Raw genomic sequence first — 13,967 nt, forward strand, 5'->3', positions numbered from 1 at the left:
GCGGGAAAGCTCTAAAACCCTAAAACCTGCTTATTCCCAAGCCTCAGGTGCTGAGCGCTGCCTCCTTGCTGTGTTCAGGGGCTATGGCGACCAGACACTGTGCTCCTCTGCCCAGCCACCCCAAGATGATGTTGCTGTGTTGTTTCGTGCCACTGTCACACTTGGAACTACTAGTTTGAAGTAACACTTTTCCCGTTCCTCTCCAGTCCCCTTTAATTACACGCTTCTATTCCTAGTAACCTAGAAAACACGAACCAAGCCAGCCAAATGCTACAACTAGTCATTTGTATAGTTTGCTCATTCTGAACACTGAGATCCTGCTAAGAGCAATGGACTTGGCCATTCAACATCCTCATCCTCCCAAGCCATAATGCTACCCCAAATTCCAGGCAGTTCTTAGAAGTTCATATGGTTCTCAATGCAAGATTGCTCATTCAAAAACTTATGGAATAGATTTCAGAAAACTCCCTCCATGTTCTTTCTCAGATGGCTTCTCTCCTAAACCACCAGGCTGAAGGTATTAGACCAGGTGATGGATTTTGCTCTTGCTAACACTGGATGTGGCCAGGCATTTAAATGCTCCAGACTTCTGTCTTTTCGTCTACAGAAGGCGATAAGAACAAACAGCACAAAGGCAAACAGGCTGCACCCTCCAGGCAGGTGGAAGAGTCTGGAATCCTGAGACTGTGGGCAGCCTTTGGGAGTCAGCGAACTGCCTGATAGAAGCAAAATGTTCCCCTCTAACCCTGAACCAAAAAAGGTCTCACAGTTTTTTTTTTTCTTTTTTCTTTTTTTGGTTTTTCGAGACAGGGTTTCCCTGTAGTTTCTAGAGCCTGTCCTGGAGCTAGCTCTTGTAGACCAGGCTGGCCTCGAACTCAGAGATCCGCCTGCCTCTGCCTCCCGAGTGCTGGGATTAAAGGCGTGTGCCACCACCGCCGGGCCAGGTCTCACAGTTTTTATGAATCACTTAAGGACTTTATGCTCCGGTCAAGGGCTCCATACCTATGAGTACAAGGGCAGTGCAAACTGGACTCTGGATTATTAAAAAGAAAAAAAAAAAGGATGGGAAGTTGTGCTTGGGTGGGCAGCTGCAGGGATCTGAGAGGAGTTAGGAAGGAGTAGGGACTGAATACGATCAAAATAAATTATGTGGGGATTTCAAAGCATTGATAAAATGTTGCATTGAAAAAGTACTTTGTGATCAAAACCTAGTCAAGATCAAGGCAGTGAAATCTGACATAGATGGGGGAAGAACTCCTGAAATCCAGCCTCTGGATGAGACATTTTCACTGTTGACAGTCGCTGGGGGAAGAAGGCTCAGTTCCCTTTGGGAAGTGGCTCTTGTTAGGTTGCCCAACAACCTAACTGCAGTGGCTGGTCTTATACTTGGACGCTTAAGAATAGCACTAATTAGCGACCAAGGAAAGAGGATATGGCGTTGGGAGGAGAATGTGATGGGGCGGGTGGTGGTAGGGAGATCTGGAAGGAACTGGAGAGTAAGTGAGGAGTTCGTATGATTAAAATGAATTATAGACACGTGTGACATTCTCGAAGAAGAATAATTATAGAAAGAACCCTGTGATCATCCCAAACTAAGTGCGTTATCTCAGGGACTTGGGATGGTGTTGTCTGCATTTCACAGTATTGGTCTAAAGTTTGGAGCTGTTAAGTTACAGACTTTGAACTGGAGAATTTTCCAAGTTTTAATGTAAACTTGGTGTGTAAACAGTCCCTAGTATGTCACTTTATGAACTGCTAGTCAACCAGCTAACTGTTAGCTTCGAATTAATTATTAAAGAATGGTCATTCTGCTACTTTGTAGCTTTGCTCTATTTATAGGTATGATAATATGTTTAACATTTTGCTTTTGTTGTGTATGTGGCTTGCATGTCATGGATGCGTGTGAAGGTCTGAGGATAACTTTGTGGAGTTTGTTCTCTCTTACCACCTTTATGTGGGGTCTGGGAATCTCAGGTTGTCAGGCTATGTGTAGAATACCTTAACCCCTGAACCATCTTTCCATGCCAATATATTTTTTTTTCTTTTTTTTTTTGGTTTTTCGAGACAGGGTTTCCCTGTAGTTTCTAGAGCCTGTCCTGGATCTAGCTCTTGTAGACCAGGCTGGTCTCGAACTCAGAGATCCTCCTGCCTCTGCCTCCCGAGTGCTGGGATTAAAGGCGTGCGCCACCACCGCCCGGCTTATGCCAATATATTTTTAATTGAGTAAGTAAATACATAGTCCATGCTAACATTCTTGTTTCCTCGAGAATAAATAAATGAGTAATACATCTAAACTCATGTGTCTGTACACCTAAAAGAACCAATTTTGCTATCTGTGAGTTACACTCAGTAAAACTGACTTCAAGAAAAAGGAGGAGAAATGAGCGATCAAAATGTCCAAAAAAAAAAAAAAAAAAAAAAAAAAACCTCTTTATAAACCACACAAGAAGACTGAGATGTTTCCAATCCATATGACATTGGGGATTTTACGGGGAGCAGTGGCCGTAGGCCTGGGGAGGCAGAAGCCAGAATGCTAAGGGTTGAGACATGGGTCAACCAATAATTAATGGTTGCCTCCCAGTATCTATTTTTCCCCTTTTCTGGGAGTACAAACTCTCTAATTTTGGCCGTGTTCTTGGCTGTGTCGAATGAGGTCTGCTTTGCCCGGTCTCTCTGGAAACTTAATGTGAAACCATGTGACTGAACTGTGAACAAAGAGGCTTGAGTGGAAGAATCCCGAGAGCCTTCCTGGGAGGCAGCTAGCGCACATCCTTGGCCTTTCTTCGCTCCTTTCCCCTTTGCCGGGGTTGAAACGGAGCTATGAAGGCTGCAGCTGCCGAGGCCGAGCCAGAGCCGGACTATGGGATGATTTCGGGAAGGAAGTCCACACAGAATGGCAAAAAGTGAAGGATCCTGGGTCTTTTAGCTTTTTGAAAACACTTGGGAGGTTAGCCCAGAACTGCTTATCTCTGAATTTTTAAGAATGGAAGACAACCTTGAGAGGAGATGTCTCAGCTGGTAAAGTATTTCCAACGCAAGCATGAGAGCTAGCGTCTGAGTCCCCAGCAGCCGTGAAAAGAAAGCTGATGGAACCGCACTGATTTCCAGCTCCAACGTTGGGAAAGCAGAGGAGCCGATTTTTGGAGCTGTCTGGCCAGCCAGCCTCACCAGTCAGTGAACTTCAGGGTCAGGGAGATCCTGCCTCAAAAAAATTACGTGGAGAGTGACTGAGGGAAATACCCAGAATCAACCTCTGGCCTCTACAAGCATGTAGGCATGCGCATGCGCGCACACCCCCCCTCCCCCCATTTGGAGTAGAAAATCAATAGTTTTTCAGTTTAAATCTCGTCGGTGCTCAAACCTGCACCAAACCTATGACGGGGAGGAGACCGGAAGTGGTGGGCATCCAGCTGGTGAATACGGAGAGCAATGGAGGGGAAGTGTGAAGGTAGGGTGGCAGCTGGAAAGGCATTCGGGTGATAAAGGGCTTTGATAATTTTCAGACAGCAGAGTCTCCGTGGCTTCAAGGGGACAGAGAATCTACGTGGAAAGAAACTCTACGAACTGCTTTGCCGACTCACTCACCAGAGGGAAAGCAGGAGCCTCCATTGCAGTTACAGTTCAACCCTGGTTTTCTTGTCCTTATGGCGGGTGGGGCTCTTCGCAACCCACAGACCTCTCTAGGTTCTGGCTCCTGCTGACTGCCTGTCTGCGTCCTCTGACCTTTCCAGTCTGGCAGAGGCTTTCTTTGGCACCTGGCCAGGCAGGTCACTCAACCTTTTTTGTTTGTTTTTGAGGCAGAGTCTTATCTTACACTGTAGCCCGGGCTAACCTTGAGAACTTGCCGATCTTCCTTCTCTGCCTACCCAGTCTGGGTTGGGATTACAGGGGTGCCTACCACGACACACAGCTAGATCTTTTAAAAGATGTAAATTGCCAAGAAAATCACTCAGAAGAAAAAAAAATCAATGATTTTTGAATTATTCACAGAGTTCTGCAAATCTCACAGATTAACCTGAGATTATCAGACAGAGCATGATCTGACTAAAAAATTATTATACACCTGTGTACATGTTTTGTGTATGCATCTGTGGGCTGATGGGTGCGGCGGACATGTGAAAGCCAGAGAACGACTTTATGGAATTACCACTCCCCTTGGACCTTGATCGAACTCAGGTCGCCGGTCTTGCATGCCAAGCACCCTTACTCACTGAGCCATCCTTCTGACCTTATATATTTATTTGTTTATTTAATAGTAACATCTTCAGCCATAGTTTTTCTTTCTGGGCACTGTCTTTCTCCTTCAGACTGGAGCATGGCAGAGATTGATGGCTTTGCCTGGGCAGCACCCCGCAGTCCCTCTTATAGATGGATCAGGCAATAAATACATGGAGACGCTGAAGCTTGTCCCACCTGTTCATTGCAGTGGGCGAGGAGCCTACTGGTAGAGAACTCTTCGAGTGGGCACACAGCAGGAAATTCATGACTCCGGGGAGCTTATTACCACAGGGTGGGGCTGAGGTAACTTGGAAAATCATATTCAATGTAACTCTTCAAGAAAAACAGGCCAGAGCCGGGCGGTGGTGGCGCACGCCTTTAATCCCAGCACTCGGGAGGCAGAGGCAGGCGGATCTCTGTGAGTTCGAGGCCAGCCTGGTCTACAAGAGCTAGTTCCAGGACAGGCTCTAAAAAAGCTGCAGAGAAACCCTGTCTCGAAAAACCAAAAAAAGAAAAAAAAAAGAGAAAAAAAAAAAAAAAAAAAAACAGGCCAGGGATATCAGAAGAATATTTTCCCGGCAGGCAGGAAGTCGGAGAATATGGAGTGACACCGAGCAGGGCGTGGGATCATCCAAGAGGAAACACCGCATGAACTTGCGGCGGCGCAGCTGGAGTTTTCCTGGTACCACCCGCAGACACAGGCTGCGCTGGCATAATGGCGTTTCGCAGTCCCAGACAAGCCCCGCTGAAGGCAACGCTTGCTGTTTTGCAGAGGCCAGAAGCCTCCTGCAACTTCTAGGCGGCGACAACTGCTACCTTGCCAAGGACTCCATCGTTTCCCTACGCCCCCTAGGACATGCCAACCCGCGCCACCGCCCCTCGCCCCCTCCCACGCTTCTCCCGGAGCTCTGCGCAGCGGCGCCGCCGTGGGTCCCAGGGGAGTCGGGAGCGCACCTGCAGCATCAGGCGCCCAGGGGACCAGGGCACGGGGTAGCCGCCTCACCCGGCTCACGGCTGGTGGCGCGCTTCCTTCCGGATCCCCTTAAGTGAAGAGGCTCGGTCTAGCACCCGGCGAATAACGTTATCCAATTGCTTCCCGTTTTACTCGCAGGCTGGGAGCCGCGAGAGCCAGAGCATTCCCCTCGCCAGTGCTCCAGGGGAGGAGGGAGGCGGGCGGGGACGGGGGACGGCTGGGCTGCTCCACCTTGCAAGAGGCCAGAGCACCCCGGGCAGAGGCCAGCAGCGACTGGAGCCCCGCAGCAGTGCACCGGGCCGCCCGGATTCCCGCGATGGAGTGAGTATCCCCGCTCAGCGCTTAGCTCGGTGCTTCCCTGGGCATGTTGCTATGGTGACCGATCCCCGCTCATCTCTGTCCAGTCTGGGTGTTTAATTTCAGTCCAGTGTGTTCCTCTTGCGGTTTCTATAGCAGCCGCTGCGGAGCGGGTATCTACAGCCCCGAGCTGCGGGGATTTGTGCCACTGCCTTGGGGGCACATGGGGTGTCATGTTGCTAAGGAGCCAGACCTGTTTTAAGATTCTCTGGGTCCTTGCTCCCGACCTTGCGCTTCTTGGGGAGTTGGCTGCGATAGCCATTACTTCCGATTCCTAACCATGTCAGCATTATTGGGCTGCAGTTAAGAGGGGTGTGTGTGTGTGTGTGTGTGTGTGTGTGTGTGTGTGTGCGCGTGTATGGGGGGGTGTCACTGCAGATCCGAAGCAAACGTGATTCCATAAGAATGTGATGGAGGGATGTTGAGTTGTGAGAGATATGAGCCAGGCTGCCTACTAAAAGCCACTGGAGGACCCAAAATAATTGATTTGCTCTTGGGGTAATCAGAGAAATGAGACAGAAATGTCCTAGCAACAGTCTGAGGTTCAATGACCATCTTGGGTATCACCCGCATTTCATGGGGGGTGCGGTGGGGGAAAAGATGGCATGGAGACAAGAGAGGCGGTAACCAGAAAAAGACACAATGAGGTCTCCGGGTGTGGACCCAGACTAGGGTTGCGTGTTTCTTTCTACCTTCCTAGTCGCTCTCCCAGGCTGATATTGCAGCAAGGTCCCTGTGACAGGCGTCAGCCTGCCGCTCCAAGAAAGCCAGCAATTACATCTTTGCTCACTTGGTCATCTTTCCCCCTCTTGCTCTCTTCCCACGGGTACTCGCTGACTTTGAGGTCGTATGAAATCATATTTCAGGTTGGAGATAATGTCATGCTTCCAGATACTAGGATCTCCATGCCAAACCCTAAGACTCTGGATTCAGCTTTTATCCTTCTGCATAACCAATTGTGTAGATGCAATTTAATCCTCACAGAGTGGAAAGGAGAAGCTGCAATGATGTGGCACATTAGGAGTGAGGGGTTGTAGGAAATTATTCTTTGGTTGACAATGGCATTGTTGAGTTCCCATGGCAGTGTTTTAATGTCTGTGAGCCTCAGTTTCCCCAGTCACAATCAGAAAAAGACATCCCTTATTATTTAGAGTTACTGAGACGATCAGATAATATTTGCTTCTCTTCCGAAGGTCTTTATAAACTGTAAAGTCAAATAGAGGAATTGGACATTAATGGCTGGTCTCCAGAGTCATGTTGTCTGGGACTGAGGCCTTTGACACATTGCTGAACAATGTCAATCTCTCTGGGTTTCATTGTCCCCTTCTAGAAAATGGAACAATAGTAGTAGTTCTTTTCTTTGAGTATAAATTAAGCAATTGATATACATATATAAATACATATGTGTTAATACACATGCATTTTAGAACAGACCCAGAGTGAAGTATGCTTGCTAAGTATCACACAGTGTCTGTATGTAGTGTCTATCATTTATTATTATTGTTGTAGTGCCCAGCCTTCTCTGTTGACAGTTTATGGAGTATTAGATTGGTAGAAAACAAGTTTTGGACAGTTTTCATAATCTAAAATATTCATTTACTTCTTTTGTGTGTGCACATGCCTCAACATGGGCATGGAGGTCGGAGGACAGCTTGTGAGAGTTGGTTCTCTCCTCCCACTGCGTGTATCCTGGGTCATTAGGTTTGGCAGCCAGTGCCTTTATTAGCTATGCGAGCTCTCCAGCCCACAGATAATGTACACAGAAATATAATGTCCTAGGGCAACGGAACCTGCTGCAGTTCCCATGACGACATTGTGGGAGTGTGGACTTGGGCCAGCTCCTGGTACTCAGTACAGTTACGGGGCACCGTGGCCTCTGAGTGTTCATCCCTGTTGGTCATATTCTTCACTATGCCCTTGACCAGCGATTGAGCACTGACTCAGTTGTGCTTTTGTTTCGAGGATGAGGCACAGTGATTTCATCCCCACACTAATGTCTCTTTCCTAGACTTAGCATCTGGTCTTCATAACTGTGGCACAGAGCCTCAGGACTTCACACTGTTTCCTCCTGGTCTTTGCCGTGGTTGATACCAGGTGTGCCTACCTCATACCCCCCCTTCTCTCTCTCTCTCCCCTTTTGGGTACACACATGTTCTTCTACTCTGGTTAGCCTGACCTTGGCTTTTTCACCCCATGTGACATTTGAAAGTGCTCCATGAACCTGCCTAATTTTCAACTGTCTGTCTGCCACACTTCTTTCCTCCCTTAAGGTTAGTTTCCCACTCTTTTCTTTCCTTCACAATACTGCATTTTCTGTCCATCCATGGGCATAACAACATTTCTCAAATGTCAAGCCTTGCACTTCTGCCAATTCAATCTCAACCCCTCATCTCATCCCAGGTAGCCAGGCTGCTTTGAATATGAGTGAGATATAGTTTTAGTTCCCTTCACTTATTGTGTCCAATTTGCATTTGTGAAAAATATTAATTAAAAGAAGGAATGAATTTGGATTAGCTTTCCTATTTAATCAATGGCTATATGTTGAGATTAGCAGTGGTTCATAAAACAGTCATGATTCTCTTAGCATGGAGTTCAAAATCTAATAAGAGCAGATGCTAGCCCACTAAGCACAGGAACCATGAGATGCTAACCCAGTAAGCACAGGAACCATGTGATGCTAACCCAGTAAGCACAGGAACCGTGCGATGCTAACCTAGTAAGCACAGGAACCGTGAGATGCTAACCCAGTAAGCACAGGAACCATGTGATGCTAACCCAGTAAACCCAGGAGTCATGAGATGCTAACTCAGTAAACCCAGGAATCATGCCATGCTAATCCAATAAACACAGGAGCCATATGATGCTAACCCAGTAAACCCAGGAACCATACCATGCTAACCCAGTAAATCCAGAAGCCATGAAATGCAAGGTGCAACATACACTGTGAGAAGAAAGGACACAGAGGAAATACAGGAAGAGTAAGGGTGTTGGATCAACCGGTTAGAGAAGCCCCCTTGAGAAGCTGATACTTAACGTGAGATCTAACGGATGAGTTAGGGTTGCCGAGTAGCACATGAAGGGAAGAAACAGCTGGAGCTGTGACAGCAGCATGTGCAAAGGCCCGGAGGCAGAAGAGCTCGCCAAGCTGGGAGAACTGAAGGAAAGGTGGTGTGCCTGGAGCTTTAAAGACGGAGCAGAAGGTGGTCCAGGGATGAGACATTCTGGAGAATGTGTGTGTGAGTGAGTGTGTGCGAATGTGAGTGTGTAGGAGAGTGTGAGCATGCGTGTTAGTGTGTGTGAGCATGCGAGTGCATGTGTGAGAGTGTGTGTGGATGTGAGTGTATATGGATGTATGAGAGTGTGGGCATGTGTGTCTGTCAGTGTGTGTGTGTGTGTGTGTGTGTGTGTGTGTGAGTCCGTATGAGCATGTGAGTATGTGAATGCATGCGTGACCATGTGTGTGTGTGTGGGTGTGTGAGTGCATATGAGTGTATGAAGTGTGAGCATGTGTGTCAGTGTGTGTGAGTCTGTGGGAGCACGTGAATGTGTGATTGCATGTGTAAGAACGTGTGAGTGTGTGTGAATGTATATATGTGTGTGTTTCTCTTCTAGTGTGATTAAAAATATGCTGACCAAAATGACTTACATGAGAAAGGGCTGATTTTGGCTTGTAGTTTCAGCAGGGGATAAGTCTGTCATGGCAGAGAAGGTGTGAGGCGAGTCTGTCACTTGATTCTCCAACTAAAAGAACAGCAGCTTCGGCCAGGGTGTAAATCTTCAAAGCCTGGGTCATTGATATAAAAATCCTTCCAACAAGGTTCTGCCTCCCAAAGGTTCCATGACCTTCCCAGATAGTGCCCCCACCTGGTGACCAAGTGTCCAAACACATGAGCTGGTAAGGTGTGTTAACTTTTAAACCACATCAGGGAGGGTCACAAAGAAGTTAATTCTTCGTGAGGACCTCGAGGACTTTGGATTTCATCACGAGTGTTTCAGAGGCTTGCTGAAGACGATGATAAAACTTCAAGTTTATATAATTATATAAAAGGGGTTTTATATAATCCCCTTTTCTTCTGAAGGTACTTAAAACAGGTGACTTAGAAACTATCCTAACCAAGTTTTTGGAAACTGTAAGTGTCTGCCACAGGGAAGGGGACAATTTAAAAATACAGCTGCCTGTGTGCCAGAATCTGATAATCTTGGACGAACCAAGGTTGTCAAACAAAATCAAACTATATGCAATTAAAAGGAAGTACATTTATTCATGAGCATTGTTGGCTTTGATCAAATAAGAGCTTCTTAATTTGGATAAGGAAAGACTTGGTAGTAACTAAGATCTGAGGGTTGCTAACCACTCAGTTTAGAATATTCCTTGCTGGAGTGCTCTCTTCAGGATGCGTGGATCTGAGAAGCTCCATTATGGGAGATCAGAGGCAGGGATGGTGTGGCCTGTGCCAAGCCGGCGCTCGGCTGCGGTGCGTGTTAGCACGGCAGCCTTGGCTGTGGTTCTCAGTGGCTTGAGTGTGAGCTGGATGTGGCTGGGAGAACACACACCCACTTCCTAGTCTGATGACACTCGTGAAGGTTTGCCTCACACTTCTCTGGAGCAGCCTACAAAACAGCGTGGGTTCAGCAAGGCGTGAAGAAACATAACGTGGGAATTCTTCAAGCTCTTGCCATCCCTGCAAACTCCGGGGCTCTCGTGAAGCCTGTGGCGGCCTCAAAGTCCAACTGATGTTCCCACCCACCCGGGCAGAGGTCTGCTTTGCGGCAAGTTGAGACCACTCAGAGGAGATCATAAAATGGCTGAACTTGTTGGGGGTTGTGGACTGAGACACATTCTTACTCTTGCCAAGGCTGACGAAGAACCACTGGCCTTGGACCCACAATTCTCCTGCTTCTACCTTTGGAGCTCTGTCATCACAAATGGGCACCTCCACACTTGCCAGGGTTTGCAAATGAACAAATCCAGGCCCAGTCGGGTGGTGGGGATGTGGAACCCCAAGTTCAGGGCCAGCATCCATGCCTTCATTCATTCATACAGGCATTGATTTGTTTCACAAACTTTTGCTTAATATTTTCTCCGAGCCAGTGCTGTGAGAGGTAATTTGGGGTAAACGATGACTCAGCATCCTTGGCCTTATCTTCCAGGAGTTCATGGGTTAGGCTGCATGTGACTACGGATGCCATGTACTTCCGGAAGGGTTTGGTTTGCTAATCCTGGCTCATGTGGAATGTCCCGGACTCAGGCCACTATGAGCATTAATCATGTTTCCTATTGTGTGGGAGCTCAGTGGTATAGTATATGTGCTTGGCATGCACAGCAGCCCAGTTTTGATCCCCACCAAAAGAAAAATGTGTAAATACTTTTAGAGTTAATTTTATGATAATGTATGATTTTAAGTAATCAGAATGTCACAGAATTTGTGGGCTGCACATCTCCATTTTCTATTCTTTCCTCCAAATCTCATCCCCTAGAGCTGTTACCATGAACTGTTTGAAGATATCCTCCCGGGTAATTTAGATGCCCACAGCAGAGTAAGAAACAAGTGCTTTTGGGGATTAATACTCCTGTCCACCCACAACATCCCTATATGTGGCTCGGTAGCTTGCATTCTGTTCTCGCTACTCAATAGCTTGCATTTTGTCCACGCTATTCTGTGCATGCCTTGATGCAGCAAAATGTCCACACCCACTTCCTTTGCATTTATTGACCAGTTTGTTTTTACTGTGGAAGTGTGGCTAACCAGCCTTTCTTCATTGGACATGTATGTGCTTTGCTCCCATTTCTTCCCATTATATACAATGCTACCGTGAACATCTTGGGTGCTTCGGAAATGAATCTGAAAGCTGCTTTCTGGAACTGTGGAGTGAGTGAATGAACGTGCATACTGTAAGTTTCATCAGGTTCCATCAAAGTCTTCGAAAAGACTGGACCACCAACACAGCTTTATATTTCTGCAATGACATCAGCCAGCCCTTTGTATGCTGGCCTGGATATTTGTGGCGTCCGCTCCCCAGGAGCACTGTTGCCGGGGCAATTATCTTTCCTGAGCTGCTTCTATGAGTTTAATATTTAGTTGAAAGATTCATTTGCAAGCAAGACTTGAAGGCAGTGAGTCTTTCTAACGTATTTCTATTCCTTCGATGAATAAATACCCTGAATGTGTATAAAGTCTTAGGATCACAGAGCTGGGGATGGAACTCAGTTGGTGGAGTCCATGCCTAGCCTTCAAGAAACTGTTAAATCGCAAACTTGGCACAGTGCTATGCACCTGTAATCATAGCACTGGAGAGGCTGAAGCAGAAAAGAAGTGTAAGGCCTTCTTTAGCTATCCATAGAGTTTGAGGCTAACCTGGGCTACATGAAACCCTGTCTAGAACAATTAGAGTCATGTCTTTCCCTCTCATAATTCTACGTGTTAACCTCTGATATTCTGACATAGGTCTATGTCAGAACCTCAGATCTTCGCTGTGGCCAAGACTAAGGGTAGTCTGATTGTTTCTTCTTTGTGGATGGCTTGTCTCCTATCCTTCCAGACCCTTGCACAAGCTTTTTCTACTGGCAGAATTACTTTTAAGCCTTGGAAACTTTGAGACTTCTCTGCGGTGTTTCTCACGGCAAGCTATTGTGTTAGTTTCCCCTAGAAAACAGTGATTTCTTTGATCTGAAGAATCAGGTTTTCACTTATGAATTCATTATTATTTTTTGCTTGTTATGGTTTTCGGAGTCAGAGTCTCACTATATAACCCAGGCTTGCCCTGAGCTGTGGTTTTGCCCAAACTGGCTTCAAATTTGTGACCCTTTCCCCTTAGCCTCCTGAGTTCTAATCTTGATGGTTTCTGCTTGTAGAATAGTTTCTTCATGCCTTTCAGTGTACAAAGATCTGCATTCTCTGTTTCCTACCATAGAGGACAACTCACTGTTCCACTGCCCATAACTAGTTCTTTGCTATAGGGGACAACCCACTGTTCCACCGTCCATAACTAGTTCATTGCCTGATTTATCCCTATGGCTTTGTTACACTGAAAAGTCTATGGATAACGGACACTTTTGCTTTGCAAGGCAACATTTGTTTATCGTTATTCTGGTGTAGTTTTCATATTTGTAGTGGTTTTCTTTTTCCTTTTCCCTTCCTTCCTTCCTTCCTTCCTTCCTTCCTTCCTTCCTTCCTTCCTTCCTTTCTCTTTCTCTTTTCTTTTGAGACAGGGTTTCTCTGTGGCTTTGGAGCCTGTCCTGGAACTCGCTATGTAGACCAGGCTGGCCTTGAACTCACAGAGATCCACCCGCCTCTGCCTCCCCAGTGCTAGGATTAAAGGCGTGCGCCACCACTGCCCGACTTGTTGTGGTTTTATTGTTATCTTCAGTTCTTTTCCTGACTCTGCTAGCTAACTTGGCACTTCTTTTTTATTCTTGTTTAAGGATTTATTTAATTATTATGTATTTACTTACGTGTGTGTGGATGTGCGCACATGTGATCTATGAGTGTGCTTTTGAGCATATGTGCCGAGGCCGGAAGGGAGCATCGGCTGTCCCCCTCTATCACGCTCTCTACACCGGGGCTTGCATTTTTCTAAGCTAGATCAAAAGCTGGCAAGTCCCAGCAATCCTGCTATCTCTACCCTCCACAGAGCGAACGTTAAAGGCATTTGTGGGAACCCCTGGCTTGTTGCACAAATGCTGGGGTCCCAGTTCCAGTCCCCATGTGGAGCGAAAGCTCTTAATTGCTTGAACTGTCTCTCTAGTCTCCTGCACTTTTTCTTTTTCAAGACCCATCATTTAAAAAAAGGTGTTTTGCATGCTTGGAAAATAATTTATTTGGCTTATGTATTTCTTATGCTGTGTTCTGAAATCCCCTCATCTGCTCCTTGCTTGCAAATCTTTTCCTTTGAAGGTGAATAAGTGTGCACAGAGCATTTACACATGCTGAGTGCTTTGTGCTTACTACTTACAAACGGAGCAGTTGTCCCTGTCAGAAGTAGAGACAGCCAGTTTGGGAGGGCAGGAACTAGAGCTGACATTTTGTCTCATGAATATTTCTTATTATTCTACCATGTCTTTTTGTTAAAAAAAAAAGCGCGAAATAAAACCTCATAATGAGTGAGCAGATGATTTGGCTCGCAAATCGCGGCTGCTCTCTGAGTGTTTGTCTGCACGAAAGGTAGGTGTTTAGTCACTATTTATTACCACTTAGTTGCTTTCAGCCGGCACCTGCAATGGCTGCTTTTCTCTTTGCTCTGATAAAATGCCTGACAGAGGCAGCTTAAGGGTAATAACGCGTATTCCGATGCATGGCTTGAAGGCCCTCACTACCCTTGCAGAAGCAGCACGGCTTCAGGTTTGTGAGGCAGCCGGTCCGTTACATTCACCATCAGGAAGCAGAGAGGGGGTGGGTGCTGGTGCTCTCCCCACTTTTCC

General features: G+C 46.6%; 1 protein-coding gene across 1 annotated transcript in view; it reads left to right on the forward strand.

Moving 5' to 3' along the window:
• The first annotated feature begins 5,398 nt into the window (after positions 1-5,398).
• Palm2akap2 (PALM2 and AKAP2 fusion) overlaps positions 5,399-13,967 on the forward strand; it is a 437,218-nt gene continuing 428,649 nt past the window's right edge. Inside the window, exon 1 of the mRNA XM_038347008.1 lies at positions 5,399-5,512. Coding sequence (XP_038202936.1) covers positions 5,508-5,512 — 5 coding nt within the window. The 5' untranslated portion in view covers positions 5,399-5,507. The remainder of the gene's footprint in view (positions 5,513-13,967) is intronic.

This window comes from Arvicola amphibius, chromosome 11, assembly GCF_903992535.2.
Source record: "Arvicola amphibius chromosome 11, mArvAmp1.2, whole genome shotgun sequence".
In the NCBI taxonomy this organism is placed as follows: Eukaryota; Metazoa; Chordata; class Mammalia; order Rodentia; family Cricetidae; genus Arvicola; species Arvicola amphibius.